A 16,012-nucleotide genomic window follows, 5' to 3' on the forward strand; every position below is an offset into this window, starting at 1 on the left:
TGAGAGTGCAATGGGAATCACCCACAGTTCCAAGATGCCCTTCCCTCAGAGCAAGAAAGATCCTTAAGTGTACTGATGTGTTGCTGGTGATCAAGATAATTCATATTACTATATTCTCCATTACTATATGGGTGTGTAAGTTGGACAATGAAGAAAGCTGACAGGAAGTTGACTCATTTGAAATGCTCTGTTAGAGGAGAGCTTTATGGATACCGTGGGCCACCAAAAAGACAAATAAGTAAGTTCTAGATCAAATCAAGCCTGAACTCTCCCTAGAAGCTAAAATGAGTAAACTGAGGCTATCATACTTTGGTCACATTATGAGAAGTTGAATTCAGCAGGAAAAGAAGAAGACCCAACATGAGATGGATTTACTCAATCAAGGTAGCCATGGCTCTCAGTTTGCAAGACCGGAGCAAGCCTGTTAACGATAGGATGTTTTGGAGGACATTAATTCGTTAATTCGGAAGCGACTTGATGGTAAGAAAGCAACTCTATGTTGAAGATACACAAACACAAACCATGGTAATGCAAGTGATTTCAGAGATAAATTAACTGGTTGATTAGTCCAAGATTTCAAAGAAGTTCAAACCGGAGTTTTAAACCTTTCTTGTACAGAAAAAGTCATTAGAATTAAATCCATTTTTAGTTGGGCAATGTGGCAGGGGGAGAACACTATATAATTTGCTATAACCATCCATTCCACTGGAAACATATCTATGCCCCTCTCTCCCTTCAAGATAAATCCTGTATCATATTACCATTGCCCATCATGTTTATTAAGCTCTCAACCCTTTCATTATCTAGACTCCACCCCTAGCATTTATGATGATATCATTATATATACAAAGCCCAATACAACAGTGAACAGAAGCAAAGGTCACCACAGCCAGAATATGCCTACAACAAAACACTAATAATGAGAGACTCCGTTGCCTGCTCCACCCATTACACACCACCCGTATAAGCTCACTCCAAGCAAAAAGAGCAGTAGAAGTGGGTAGTACCAATAATTGCCTGCTTCCAAAAAAATTTTTCTTGGCAGCACACATAGCATCTTTTGGACCAATAAAGAAAATGCCTCAGGGCTATTCTCTTACCAGTAGAAGCTCATCCTGTAATTCTTTGCAACTTTTTTCATTATCCTGTAGTCTCTGTGAGAGCTCTGTAATTGCTTTATTCTTTTCCTCTACCTTTTCCTTTAGCTGCTTGTTTATCGAGAGGTAATCCCTTTCCAGTCTGAAAACAGAGAACAGAATTTGCAAGCATTATTTTGGCAACTAACAATTTAGTTTCTGACAACTGCTGTAAATAATATGATTCTGTAACATGTGGTTTCAAGGCAAGACATTACCAATTTCTAATTTTAACAAAATATGAACAACTTTTCCTGGGGTGGCAATCGTTCACCCTGCCTCGGGACCTCTCCCGCCCCCTCGGTACTTACCCCAAGCCAGCTCAAAGAGGGTTCCGGGAGCCCCGAAACAGCAGCCAACGGCATCTGGCTCAGGCAGCATCCTGACCAGTTGCTCCCCAGGGAGAGGACGCTGAAGATGCTGAGCCGCGCCGGTTCCCCGCCCAACTGCTAAGATGTGGAGGCGAGGAGGAGGAAATGCTTTCCCGTGGCCCGACAGAGAAAAGCAAAACCAACGCCGCGGCCCTGTGCCTTTTCCCCGCCTAACAGCTGAGAGGTGGGGAGAGGGGGAAAGAGCTGTGGCCTTGTGGCATAGCGTAGGAGACCCTTCCTGCCCAAGGGGTGAGCTGGGAGGGGTCAGAGGGGCCACAGACTCAGGGCCCAGACAAAGAAGGCCCTGCCGCCAAAGTTCCCCAGTTTGAGGGGAAGCTCGCCATCCCCACCCACCAGCTGAGGGGCGGGGAGAGAAAGGGGCAGAAGCTCTAACCACAGAGGCATGCGTATGGGGGCAGGACCCAGCTGGGCCAGGTTAGGCCTTTTATGGAGTTTGGGGGTGGGGAATGGAAGGGCTGGGGCAGGGCTACCGGGACTGACAGCTCTATATAAGAGGGCATAGATACTGAGGCAAGGGAGGAGGAAGGCTGCAGAGGTGGGAGCTTCCTGAGACACCTCTCAGCCCAAGGGAGCAGACTGGTCACACGCCCAGCCTGCTGACCTGTCTGAGGCCAACGAAGCACCGCCCGGAACGCCAGGGGACAGTGGAAGGGTCCCTCCAGGACACCGAGGTGTCATTTCCTCACACAACTCCCGAGGAAATAGTAACCTGTCAACTCTAACAGTCTTTTAAGAGTACAACTTCTTATGGGTTTGGCATAAAAATCAGATTATATAAATTGCACAGAGTACCACTATTCACTTAATCCAGAAGTTTCTACAGAAGTTTCTTGGATTAACCAAACTGAAGTTATTGAACATGATTACAACACGAAAAATACATAACTTGCCAGAATACATTATCTACAAATAGTAATTTAATTTTAATCATATATGCATATACTGTACTTAAACCTAAGTGAAGAAAGTAAAAAACCCTGAAGTACTTGGTCTGGTACAGATCGAACCTCCTCAAGCTCTAAAACATTGTTTAGCAATTAGGAATGTGGTGGTAGCTTGTGGGCTTCCTCATATCACTCACTCTTCCCATTGTGAATAAATTTACCTCTGTTACATCCCAGGGTACCTTAGCCTTAAAGGAGAAGGGGTGAAACATGGACACTCCCTTAAGCATGCCAGCAGCACTGTAAAGGAGCAGAAGGTGAAGGTCTGGGGGTTGGTGAGGGCATAGCAGGAGCAAGGACATTCAGGACCAGTTCACGAAGGAGAAAAGACCTACTCAAGGGCAAAGGTGTCCTTGGGATAAACGACTTAATCAGGAGTAGGCACAGGGTGGCAGGAACTGGACAGGTCCAGGAGAAGGAGGATAAAAATGGCCCAGCTGAAGGAGGTGGGGAGTACGTGGCTGGGACTTGCTAAGAACTGGGAAGGAGAGTAGCCAGCCAGACTTGAGTTCTCTACAGTGGGTAGAATTCTCTACACAGGACTCACCTGGATGGACAAAATGGCATTCCTGGCCAAGAGGCCACAACTATCAATGGCCAGGCCTGGGTGGCCTAGCTACTGCCAACATTAACTCTATCTATAGATGAAGTAGCCTGAATTAGGAGCTACCAAGACCAGGTGAAGGACCTCAGCAGTAGAAGCCAGTCTGAGAACCTGGGTGAAAACAGGTGGAGGTAATCAAGGACTTATTAGCCAGGCTGCATGGAGAACTAATCAATAAAATGGGCAACTGTAGAATCTCTTGAGTAATGACTCATCTTTGACCATGTGAATACACCATGGTACATTCCTAGGGAGATGGGGCCTCTGACCAGGGGGCCATCACACTGTCTTTTTCCTGAATTTAGCAATACATCCATATCACAACTAGCTACTGTTAATAGCTAATAAAGTTTGCCCCAAACCATGGCTGAAACTCACCTCAGGCCATTGTTTCAAATTGTTCACCTTGATAAAGGTTTGATTAGCTAACCATAGTTAGTCCCAGTGAAGATGTAACCATGAAAATCAAGACCGTTAGCTCTGATGAACTGTGTCAGTGACTCACATCTTGTTTAAAAATAGCTTGTACCTGGAGAATTTTGTTTCAGGATCACTAGGCCCCTAACAGAACCATAATTTCCAGGGATTTAGGGGATCTACCACCTTTATCTCTGGTGTTTACATATGCCCTCAAAAGCATACAAACTATTATTTTTCAAAACTGAACATTGCCATTTTATTTTTCACTAGCATCTGCGCAATGACAGAGATTTTTTCTGTAATGCCTGGGGGGATCCTCTTCTTCTTCCCCTGTGCAGGATAGTATGGCTGCCATTTTGGGGTCCGTTGCTCTATCTGCTGCAGCAGCCATGTTAGCTACCAGGTAAGGCTCCAGAGGGTCAGAGGGGAAAGAAGGACCAAGAAAGGGAACCAAGAAGGGTTCAGAATGTAGCACTACAGGAGAGATGGGCTGAGGTTGAGAATAGACAGAGGGCAGATGGACAGGGTAAAAGCCTATTGCAGCTAAAAGCCTAAATTCGAGCAGGTCGTCTACGACAATGCTCTCCCCAGCAAGGCAGAAACAGAACTGGGAGCTAAGGGCGATTCCCGCCCAGGAGACAGGAAGTAGAATTTAGTTCCTGCCTCCCCAAGCAATGGACGTGAATCACCCAAACTTCAAGGTGCCTTTCCTTCAGAGCGGGAATGGCAAGATTCAACACAAAGAAAAACATGAAGCTTCCCAATAAGAATTCAGATCAGGAGACACAAAAACAGTGAAAATGGGTAGAAAATTAAGATCATTGCTAACCACAAAGGCCATTACATCAAAGGACAGAAGCAAAATATGGTAATAAAATGTTATATTAAATTACATAAGAACTGCTTGAAAAAGACAGTGGGTTAATGCCCACAGAAGTTTCATCCATATCAGAATATCTTGCAAGAAAATAATCATTGAACTATAAATTTTATTAAAATACACTCAAATTGTGGCAAACTTGAATGGCAAAGTGCCGTCCCCGAACTCTACCAGTATAATGGGCCACTGAAAGAAAAGCATCTCAACTACTTCTGCGATCTCTAAAGTTTTGAATTAGGGGATCTCTGACCAAAGCCTTCTCTATTATCACACCAGGATATACAGGATGCTTGATTTGGTGATCAAATATTTTCATATACATTACTGGTCCTGCCTATTTTGTAATGAGATCAAATTCTCAAATGTTTTGCTGGTAAGAAAATTGGTATGGTAATTCTCTAAAAGTCTAATTTTTTTAAATTGCTTTCATAAACCCTCCATGCCTTACCATTAATAAGTACTCAGTTTTATGCATTACACTTTTTCCTTGCCCCATCGCCAAAGAGCTCAAGTTAACATTCATTGTCACCTCAAGTCAGCCCTATGACGTAGGTTTGGCTGACAAAAAGAGAGACCCCCAAGGTCACCCAGCAGGGAAGTTTAACCTTGGCCCCTCCGGTTTAAGTACTACATTCTATGTACGCGAGAAAAACTATTGTCTGCTTTATTAGCTACCAAAAGATCTTTGAACAACTAACTAAAATGTCAATTTCTCTTGAAAGACTCGATCCCAGAAATAACGGTGATGGTAGCTCAATTTCTTGCTGAGGTGCTGAAGATTAAAACTGTTTTTAACTAGTATATTTTGTAAATCATAATTTATAGGGATTATTACTAATCCCTAGAGGGTCCTGTACTTATATCCTGCTTCAACCATTGGCTAAAGTATTGTAATTATGCCAATAAAGGTATGTGTGTACTATATTCTAGCCCACTATACTGCAATGAGCAAACTATTACCAAGCTAAAAAAGATTTAATGGACAAGAGAATAAAAAAGAAGCAACTCCAAGTATTGCACATTCACATTTTAAGTATTTAAACCATGATGATTACTTCTAAGATTGATTTATGGACTGGAAAAAAATCTGTTAACTGTTGATTCATATATCGTATACTACATCTACCAGCTCAAAGAATATAAACATCAGTATAGCGCTCTATGATACATAATATCTAGGTTGAGCTATTATTTTGTTTTCTAATACCCAAATGAGCAAAGACATATGGATTCTGATTAAGAACGTACAAATTAAGTTTTTCATAGCTCTCTTGCGCGTTTTGTTTTTCCTTCTCATAGGCATTTTCTACTTCTTTGAACTTGCTTTTGACAATGTCCAAATCAGAAAGTGCTTCTGCTTGGCTGGCCTTCTCTACTTGCAAAGCTCCTTCCAGGTCTCGAATTCTTAACTGCAAGAAGTGATAACAAACCAATAATCAAAACTTCAAGAATACTGTTAATATATTAGATTAGCAGTAACTGTGAGGGGCACACAGGGACATACGGTATTTCCATATAGACTTAATTTTGCCAATACTTTACCATGATTAGGACAGTAGCCAGCATGGGTTACTGATAATCATTAATGTAAGCTCAGACAGTAAACTAAACCACGGTTAAGGCAGCAATCCTGGGGAGGGGGATCTCCTTAGGAGCCGGCATGACCCCACGTTGGCATAGGTGCCACTTTATCACGCTGGTGTGGGGGCAAACACGCCACGGAGCTCCGCTTCCCCTGCCACCAGCATAGCCACTCTGGGAACTAAATCCCAGAAGAGAACGGCTGCGCCAGTGTGGGGGAGACATTCCCTGGGGCAGGAATGCTCCCATGAGCAGCAGCGGAGCTGCCCCACCTTTTTTTGGTGCTGCAGCCTCACTTCTTTCATTGGGACATGTCCCCCTATTTTTCCCTTTTTAAAAAACCTTGTTTTTTCCCCTGGGGCTGGGAAGCAGCGTGGCTTCGCCACTCCTGGCCACCGCAGATCTACCCTTTCCTTTAGAAATGGGCTGCCAATGTAGGTATGAATTCAGCTATGAGATCACATATTCCCTTCTACTAAATAACCACCTCTTCAGTGCAAATTCTGCCTTCCTTTAACCATGATTATTAATCACTCTGAGTGAAAACCAATTGGATGACTTTGGGCCAATCTCTCTTTCTCTGCCTAACCTATCTCACAGAGGTTTTGTGGGGATAACAGAAAAGGGGAGAAAGATGTTGTAAGCTTTGGATCCCCATTGGTGTGAAAAGCGGAGTATGAATATCTAAATTTGTCCTGTAAATTGAAGACTATAAGGGGAAAGGTACCACCCTGCCGTCTATTCTCTGCGCCTAAATCATATTTAAATGACTCGGAATTAAGGTTAAGGTAAGAAACTACTGTTAAGACAGTTACAACAATGCAACTCGCAGCATGTATATGCTGACATTCTGGGTCAGTTCACAATGCTAAGTGCCTGCAGCAGCTTAGGTTAGTACTGGGATGCCAGCAAAAGTACCAAGTTAATGTATTCTTTTGGGTACTCTTTGCGTACTCATTTTGCAAACAAAGTGGTTTTACTAAGCTGTTACAGGCCAGCAGTCAAATATCTGTCATTCCACAAGTTTCTATTGCATAATCTACAGTCTATTCTCTGTTATGTATTCAAATATAGCATTAGGCCTTAAACTATTAAGCATGTGCTAATGGCCCAGGTTAGCCTGATCTCGTCAGATCTCAGAAGCTAAGCAGGGTCAGTACTGGTTAGTATTTGGATGGGAGACCACCAAGGAATACCAGGGTTGCTGTGCAGAGGAAGGCACTGGCAAACCACCTCTGTTGGTCTCTTGCCATGAAAACCCCAGAAGGGGTGGCCATAAGTCGGCTGCGACTTGACGGCACTTAACACACGCACAATTATCCAGTTATATGCTAACCTGGCATACATTTGTCAGTTCAATTCACTAGTTCACCTGAATTATTTCAGAATTAAATTTTGATTCCAGATGTGCTGCTCTTTCTGCTTCAACATTTTCTTCCAGTTTCTTTACTCTTGCTGTAGCTGCCTAAGAAGAAGAATTAACTTAAAAATCAACTCACCATGATGGCCTGTATCTAATGCTATCACTTACATAGATTACTGCAATGCACTCAATTTGGAACTGGTCTTAAAGAAAGCCCGGTGTTTCCATCCACACAGAATTATGCTCCTTAATCTATTACAACTGTAAAGCAATACTCACTCAGTTCAATAAGGGTTACTTAACTTTTTGCAAAGCAACAAAAAGTTAGTTTTGGAAACTAATAATTCTTGTTTAAACAGAATATTAAATCTATCTCTCCTCCTCCTTTTCCTCCTCTATAAATTAAGATACGGTTTCCATCCAGTTTCTAGACAACTTTTCGTTAACTTTTTGCACTTTCACCAAAAACAAGAGAATGCCAAACACATTTATGGGGCCACATGTATCCCTGGACATGTACCACAGCTCAATGGTATGGTTCTGTGGTTATTAGTTGTAAGCTGCCTCAAGCAAGTCTATAGAGTGGCAGCATATAAACAGTATAAATAAATAAATGATTCTAAGTGTGTCAAATGTTCAGGCTGGGAAAGGGTCAGATAAAGGACCCAAGAATATGTAAACTTCCATCCATCCCATATAACATTCACAAGGTGATTGTTTAGTTATAATAAAAGGACATTGTTTAAAATAATACTATATTAATTACACATTACTGTACATATATTAATATTAAGGTAATCCCAGCATTAGAGGAACAGTCCCTCGAAATTCTCTAGCCCCAGTGCAGAGAAAGTCAGACATGTTGGAATCAATTAGTCTCACATATTTCCACGGGACTTAAAACATAGCCAACGTCCTCTGGGCTGGAACCATTGTTTATAAGCAAGGGCGTGCTTGTATTTAAGCATCCAAATTGTAAAACAAAAATCCCACCTAACGTCTTGAACCTTCCTTTAAACAACAATATTAGACCCACAGATTGCACATGTGAGAACAGGAGAAGGGAGTGTCTTTTTCTGAGGACTTTGTGCATTAATCCTAGCTACGAAGAGCAGGCTTCTTCTGCTTTGTGCATTGAGGAACCCCAGGCATTTCCCTGTGGAGAAACAATATCATGAAATATCCATGAAAATACCACGGAGGAAAGCAGCTGTAGGGGAAGTAGCCTTCAGTACAGGCGAAAGCTAATTTGGTATTACTTTTTAAAACACCACAGATTTTCTTTTTTTGTTACAGCAGGTTCTCTTTTACTGATTTAATCAAGTCAATATTTTGTTCCAGCTTCTGCTGCATTTTATTGGAAACTTTTCTTTATTATTGTACACAACCATGCTTTTATTGTTCACAAGCTGTTTTTTCTTGTAAGAAAAGCAGGATGAAAATTCTTAAAAATAAGAAGTAATGCACAAAGCTTCTGAAATAAGTTAGCAAAATTTCATAGTATTACCCACCAGAGGGCACTACAGGAACAGTACAAATCTTCCTTAGAAAAACAGCTTGCTTAGGCGCTGCTTAAGTATCTACCAGATTGCTGGGCTAAAACCAGCCTGTAGAGCTGTTTTTTTTAACACAGTTACCCTTACTTAAAGTGCATTCTATATGTTTTTTTCATTAACATCGCAAAACTATAAAGCGGTAGAAGTTTAAATTGTCTGTAAAATGCAACATTATTTTTCTGCCTTGACAGCTGCTTACACAGTACCTTCTTTGTTTCATAGTTCATTTCAGAGAAACACATGCCTAAAAATCAACCATACTGATGTGGAGACATCAGCTCCTTACTAACCACAGATCCCTGAATAAAGGTATATACTTGAAGTTTTGGGGAAGCAGGTGCAGCTGATGTCCTTAGAAAGACTAGTTTTTGGACTACCATCTTGACTATTTAGTTGTTAATTTAAGATTTCTATGGCTTTTACCCACCCTTCCCACCAACAACTTCTCTTGGTGGCAGTAAAGCAGGCAGCTATCACACACCAACACCAAAGCATCGATGGAGGAGGGCAGGCCAAGATGGCACTTACGTTGAGTTCTTTTTTAAGTTGAGTTTCTCGTTCAGCACTCCATTCAAGTTCGCTGTTCTGCCGCCTTATCACTTCAGAGCAGTTGCTGTGTTCTAGTTCCAGATCCTGCAGTTTCTGGTGAACACTCTGAATTGCATTGGTTTTTTCCTAATGAATAATAATTATTGTTTATTAGCATGAACACCAAAACAAAGTGATTCTTTGGGACATGCTTTCTGGTGTTTTTAAGCAATTCATACCCTACAATATCAATACATAGGAGGGTAGCTATATTGGTCTGCAGTAGAAGAGCAAGATTCAAGTCCAGTAGCACCTTAAAGACTAACAAAATTTCCAGGATATAAGCTTCCGAATGTCAAAGCTACCTTCATCAGAAACTAAGGGAGCTTTGACTCTTGAAAGCTTGATCATCTTTAAGGTATTGCTGGACCAATATCAATATGGCACTGCAGAAAACATCAGTACACATCACCATAATGCTGCATTAAGACATCCAACTTAATCATGGTTAAATAAAAACGGCACAAATCCAGCTTGTGATGTGCATCAAACTGATTATTGCGTCTCTCCCTGCCACATCTTTTTGCCATCAAGACAGTGAAGGAATGATAGTTGAAAGCTACCTCCAGTTATTCATGATATATAATAACCAACGTTTTCCTTCTACAGACCAAACAGTACACCTACATTCATACATTACGGGTTACCAGAGCTAGTTTGGTGGTCTTTTGCTGCGCTCTGTGAAAGAAAGGGTGGGGAGGAAGGATGGAAGAACCAGGCATGTATAAGTCTGTACAATTCGTTCATTTTATTTAAGCCATTTATGAGCCGCCTTTCTCCCTTGTGGAACACAGGGAAGCTGCATCAACAAAAGCAACTGCAATTGTAAATTACTGTAAATTACTGTACTAGAGTTCAGTCTTTTGTGCGTGCGCAATCATTCTCTCTACCCAAAGTAGTTACACCCTTCTAAGTCTACTCAAGTCAATGGGCTTAGAAAGGAGTCACCAAAAACACCACTGTACTGTTACACTTTTTACATACATTGGCTTTGGAAAAGTAGATTGTGTTCTAAAGTTGTTACAAGGCTAAAGTTGTTGCAGTTTCTAACCGCTAACTACTATAATCAATTTGGGAAATGGAATGGAATGCACTAGTTATTAGTCCAACTGCGTGCTCAGTATGCGCCTGTACTACTCTAGTACAGAAAAACCTCTTTGGGGCTTGTATTTACTGCCGCAACTTAACTATCCAATACAATGCTTTCTCACTCATTAATTTTCAAACATGTTGCTCTTGTTTTAGCACAGATGTATATAGCTCCTCTGTGAGGCGAGAAAATATATATAATTGGCTCATTTGCCTGATAAGAATTCAGCTGCAGAATCAGGGTATTTAAAAAGGCACTTACAGCTATTAATGTAAATTTTTCCCACAGCACCCCTTCACTGTCTTTCTTAGACTCAAGGCAGCTAAAGGAAAGGTTACTGTGGGGTCACAGCCAACCCCCCACAATCCATTAAAAAGAATTCATGTAGACTGCCCATATTGTTACGACAACAGGCCTGATTCCATCACTATCCTTCTGATTCACCAGTGTGGGCATCCTGACCTCTTGCTAACAAATAAGATCTCTCTGTCGATGCCAAAGTAGCCTTTTCTGATCTCACAGTGATTAGTCCCTACAACAGATCAAAACCAACAGGAATTCTGGCTGACCCACATTAAAAATACCATATTCTTCAAGCGTAGAAATACATAATGAAAACACACACACCAGCAGGTGAAATGACCATCTATTCAATATGGTGAACTGGTTGAGAGAGTACTCTGGTCAGATGCCAGAAGGACTTACTGACATTCCACCAGGTCAAAATTACAATGCCCCAAATTTAGATTATTTATGTCTCTCACCACTCTGGGATTTAAGGTAAGAACATAAGAAAGGCCCTGCTGGATCAGACAAGGCCCATCAAGTCCAGCAGTCTGTTCACACAGTGGCCAACCAGGTGCCTTTAGGAAGCCACAAACAAGACGACTGCAGCAGCACCATCCTGCCTGTGTTCCACAGCATCCAAAACAATAGGCATGCTCCTCTGATACTAGAGAGAATAGGTATGCAGCATGACTAGTAACCATTCTAACTAATAGCCATGAATACCCCTCTCCTCCATGAATATGTCCACTCCCCTCTTAAAGCTCTCCAGGCTGGCAGCCATCACCACATCCTGGGGCAGGGAGTTCCACAATTTCACTATGCGTTGTGTGAAAAAATTCTTCCTTTTATCTGTTTTGAATCTCTCACCCTCCAGCAGATGATCCCGTGTTCTAGTATTATGGGAGAGGAAGAAAAACCTCTCTGTCCTCTCTCTCCAAACCATGCATAATTTTATAGACCTCTATCATGTCTTCCCTCATAGAGGGGAGAACTCATAGAGGTGGTGAACTGAACAATCTACAGTTGCCAGGCAAGCACAGACTTTCACCTAAAATGGCAAGTGGATTCTTCCCCCTACCCCAAAGATGGCAAAAGAACAACATTAAATTAATACCAGAGTGGGTCCTACATTATGCTAAGTTTAGTGCAGCTCACCAGTGGTTGGGGAGAAACAATAACTACAGTAATTGCTCGACCCGAATGACAATAAATGAAGGAAATAGCTAGGCTCTGATGAGGAGCAAATTCTTACATTGTTTACAAGGTTGAACTTTTCAACCAAGAAGTCAAATTTGTTGATACCAAACCAGACACAGATTATAGCTGTTACATGACTACTAGGATAGAGGCATTTTAGCAAAGCCCAAACGCTTCATAGTACAACGTGAGACTTTGGATTACAATTATATATCACACCCACTGCAACCCCCCACAAAGGACACAAGTTCAAGAGCATTTATAGTATAGCAAGTGCACCACACCGACCTAAAAACTTGGGAACTTGATTAGAAACCCACAACTGCTGTAGGAATATCTTTTAAAACAGCCAGAGGCAATATAAAAAACATGTAGTATTCTGTATTAGCAGCATCAGATAACAAGGTATCAGAGGGTGAGATAACAAAGCAGGTGCAATAATTCCCATAACACAAAACCATCTGGGGGGAGGAGAGAGAAATAATTAAATATCTGGGGGAAACAGGGATGTCTTGAGGTCACAACAAAAACTCAAGACTAAGCATCAGATGTATGGTTGGGGAGAAACCATTCCACAGAGATGATATAACCAACAGGACCTTGCAAAAATGAAGATGTACTACCTGTACTACCCACATACTGGGTTCAAACACAATGCAAAACCATGATTAGTTTATGAAACCAGGTTTCAGATCACCGGTGACCATTTGACAAAACAAAATATTAATTTTATCTCCTTTCTTCTTTCCTTAACCTTCCCTGAAGAGACCCAGCTTGGTATGCCAGCCTGCAATGCAGTGAGGGTGGTGCCAGAGAAGACAGAATGTCTGTGTTCGTATGTCACATGATATCATGGGTGTTTAACCACAGTTAACAGTTAATAACTTCAAATAACTTGTTTCAGACCCCCATGTAGATAGTCAGCGTATTGCAGAGGTTAGAATATCAGACTAGGATTTGGAAGACCCAGGCTCAAATCTCCACTCTGACATGAAGCTTATTGCATGACCTGGGTATTTTTCTCTGCCTAACCTACCTCACAGGGTTGAGAGGATAAGATGGAGAAGGAAAGAATTATGTGCACTGCCCTGAGCCCCTTGGTGAAAGGGCAGAATAATCTCTATTACTAGTGTCAGGGGGATATCAAGGGGCATTGCAACATGAGAGCAATCTCAAGCTTTGACAAAGTCTTGAGCAGCAGATATACAGCACATCAATCTATCACCCATATCACTTTATTTATATCCTGTGTCTAAGGTAAGTTACAAAACATAATCAAAGCCTCCATTTGCAATACCAGCCAAAGCATAAATCAGTACCACCCACATTCCATCTGTGCCTAAAAAGGGTACCTCTACAGAACTACAGCCAATTCCCTTAAATCAGACTTATTAAGTATGCTTGGGTAACTGTCATTTACATTACAAGGGTTATCTATGCTAATAATCACAAAGCAGTAACCGGTCCCTTAATGCTATCTAGCTTCTTATCTGTTCCATATTCTAAAATAAGGTTGAAACAAAGTAACACATCAGATCCACAGTTTTCTAGAAACTGGAGTTTTGTATAAAGTCCTTCATGTGCACACACACTAACTGAAGACAGCTAGGAAAATAAATTACAACTGCTTGGGGTACCAGTTTATATCTAAGAGGATCAGCATAAGGAATAAACAACAAGATCACCATACAAGGGGGAGGGGAAGACAAATCCCAGGCTCCAGGTGACAAGGGCACTTAGGAATTTCATATCTGCCCTCTGAGGCCAGGGAGGTGTACTTCAGCCTGATGGAAATTGCTGCCTCCCAAATGAGGCTAAGGCTTTGGTTGCTATAGCAAATCAGCCAGCTCTCTGGAGGCCCAAATATCTCATGGGAAAAGCCTCCTCCATCTAGGGCTCTCATTGGAGCCAGCCAAGATGCTGCAGTTGTTATGGTGACTACAAAACTTTGGATTTAGATCAGCAGTAGTGTTTTCTACTCTGAATCACAGAACTTCAGGCTCAGGCCAGGAAGTGTGTGTGTGGGGAGGTCAGATGATATGTGTAAGCTTTGGACAGTTGAAGCAGTTAGAACCATGGATGTTTTGCACGTGGATGCTGACACTACTACTAATGGATGGTGCGTGCAGGGGGCCATTTTGGTAGGCTAGATTGCAAGGCACTATCTGTCCTTGGTGCAACCTACAGCCCTTGAGGACAGTGCATGGTTCTCCTTGCTCCCTGTACAATTTGATGGATACAGCTGTGGGCTTAATCATGCACAGGACATGGCAACGTTGAAGCTGGGAAAGAGGTTGGGATGGAGTACATATAAGAAGGGCTGCAAGGGCATGAGAAGGCAAGAAAAAGGTTGTGGGGGCCCTTGAATTCCAAGCCATGCCCACTTCCATCTTCAAAGCAAACTTGAGTATGAACTTTCTCTAGACGCTTATTGTCTCGGGAGGTAGAAATCTGGCCCAAGTCTTACATGCAAGGCAAACAAACACATGCTTGGCCTTGTCTTTTTGGAGAAAATACATTTTCTTTGTGCGAGGGATTACTTGCTTAAATTAATTGAATCTGTCCAATTTCTGGAATCTGTGTATTCCAAATTTTAATTTAAAGTTCTTAAAACTGAATGTGGGTTTCAGATTTTGAGGAAGTCAAACCCTGATGGAGAGATGAAGTACAGTATAGCACAGACCCTTACACTGTTCCTGAGGGCATACTGACCTATAGGAATGCAATTTTGATGGACTAAGAAGGCTGCAGTGGAAGGGCGGAAAGCTGCTTTCTACAAGCGCAATTCTACTTGTGCTGCTTAGGATCAAAGCCAAAGCTTGCAACAGCAAGCACAGACTGTACATGGTGGAGGATGTCCTATATTAAGCTGAAATACATTTTTGAAAATCTTATGGTATAGAATCCACAGAAGCTCAAATTGCATAACACCATTAGCTAAGGAAAGATTTATATAACTGTTCTTTCATATGGAATAACTTTATTTTGATAACTTTATGATGAGATGCACCAGCAGATGCATAATCCAACATGCATTGCTGAGATACATGAAGTTGGCAACCCTAAATATTCAAGGTTTGTTCTACATTTTTCACATCCTGTATCTCTGTAGGTCTCACTGTAAAACAATTAAAAATGCAACTGCATGAGTAAATCCTATGGGTTAAGCAGTAGCTTAACCATCCACTCTTGGCCAGTGAGCATCAGAAACAGGACACGAATCCAGAGATTTAGATGGAGATTCACTGGAGACTCAATTTGCTAAAACAGCTTTCTGCTCAGAGAAATAGAAAGATTACACTAAGTCTTCAAACAGCTTACTCCTTACAAGACCATCACAAGGGGCACTTAGCAAAAATACCATCAAAGTGTTAGGCATTTGGTCTTCAAAACTGTGCTCCTAAAAATAGCCACTGGGTAAGGCTGGGCTGATATCTCATACCAGCCAAAACAGCAGGTGGAAAAGCACGGGAATTGCCCAATGGTTAGATGTAGAAAATGGCTTTCCAAAATAAAGCCTTGGTATATTGGCCAAGCTTGTTGTCCAATTCTGCTGCGAACAAAGAAAAGTCATAAAGAAAGTTTTTTAAACCTCCAGTCAACTTTTAACTGTACAAATAAATATTTTTGCAGGTTTGAGCAGGGTAGTCATATCGCAATCTGCTGCATACTGTGTCTTTTGAAATTTTACATTAAATTGCTGGCAAGCTGTTATTCAATGTTTGCCATCATTGTCTGCTTTGTGTTCTCCTGAAGAGACTCCTCCGCGTATTGCTCTTATTTAAGATGGTCCAAATGCTGTCAGAACCTTCTCTGTCATGGTGCCCAGTCTTCAGCATCCCTTGGGAAGGCCATCTGCCTAATCACTTTGGTGAAAACCTATTTTGAAAGTACTTTGGCTCAAATGGGAATCTTAGAATTTCTGCAGCCAAGCTGCTGATATTGGTTGGGGCACATGGAGCAAGTGGTGCTA

The 16,012-nt window shown here is 41.7% G+C and overlaps 1 protein-coding gene across 1 annotated transcript in view; it reads right to left on the reverse strand.

Moving 5' to 3' along the window:
- The window catches only part of LOC130492893 (coiled-coil domain-containing protein 171-like), a 160,251-nt gene that overhangs the window by 131,143 nt on the left and 13,096 nt on the right, over positions 1–16,012 (reverse strand). Inside the window, exons 4-7 of the mRNA XM_056866654.1 lie at positions 9,405–9,551; positions 7,330–7,422; positions 5,625–5,785; positions 1,101–1,239 (exon numbers count right to left, since the gene is read on the reverse strand). Coding sequence (XP_056722632.1) covers positions 1,101–1,239; positions 5,625–5,785; positions 7,330–7,422; positions 9,405–9,551 — 540 coding nt within the window. The remainder of the gene's footprint in view (positions 1–1,100; positions 1,240–5,624; positions 5,786–7,329; positions 7,423–9,404; positions 9,552–16,012) is intronic.

The sequence above is a fragment of the Euleptes europaea genome, unplaced genomic scaffold, assembly GCF_029931775.1.
Source record: "Euleptes europaea isolate rEulEur1 unplaced genomic scaffold, rEulEur1.hap1 H_1, whole genome shotgun sequence".
In the NCBI taxonomy this organism is placed as follows: Eukaryota; Metazoa; Chordata; class Lepidosauria; order Squamata; family Sphaerodactylidae; genus Euleptes; species Euleptes europaea.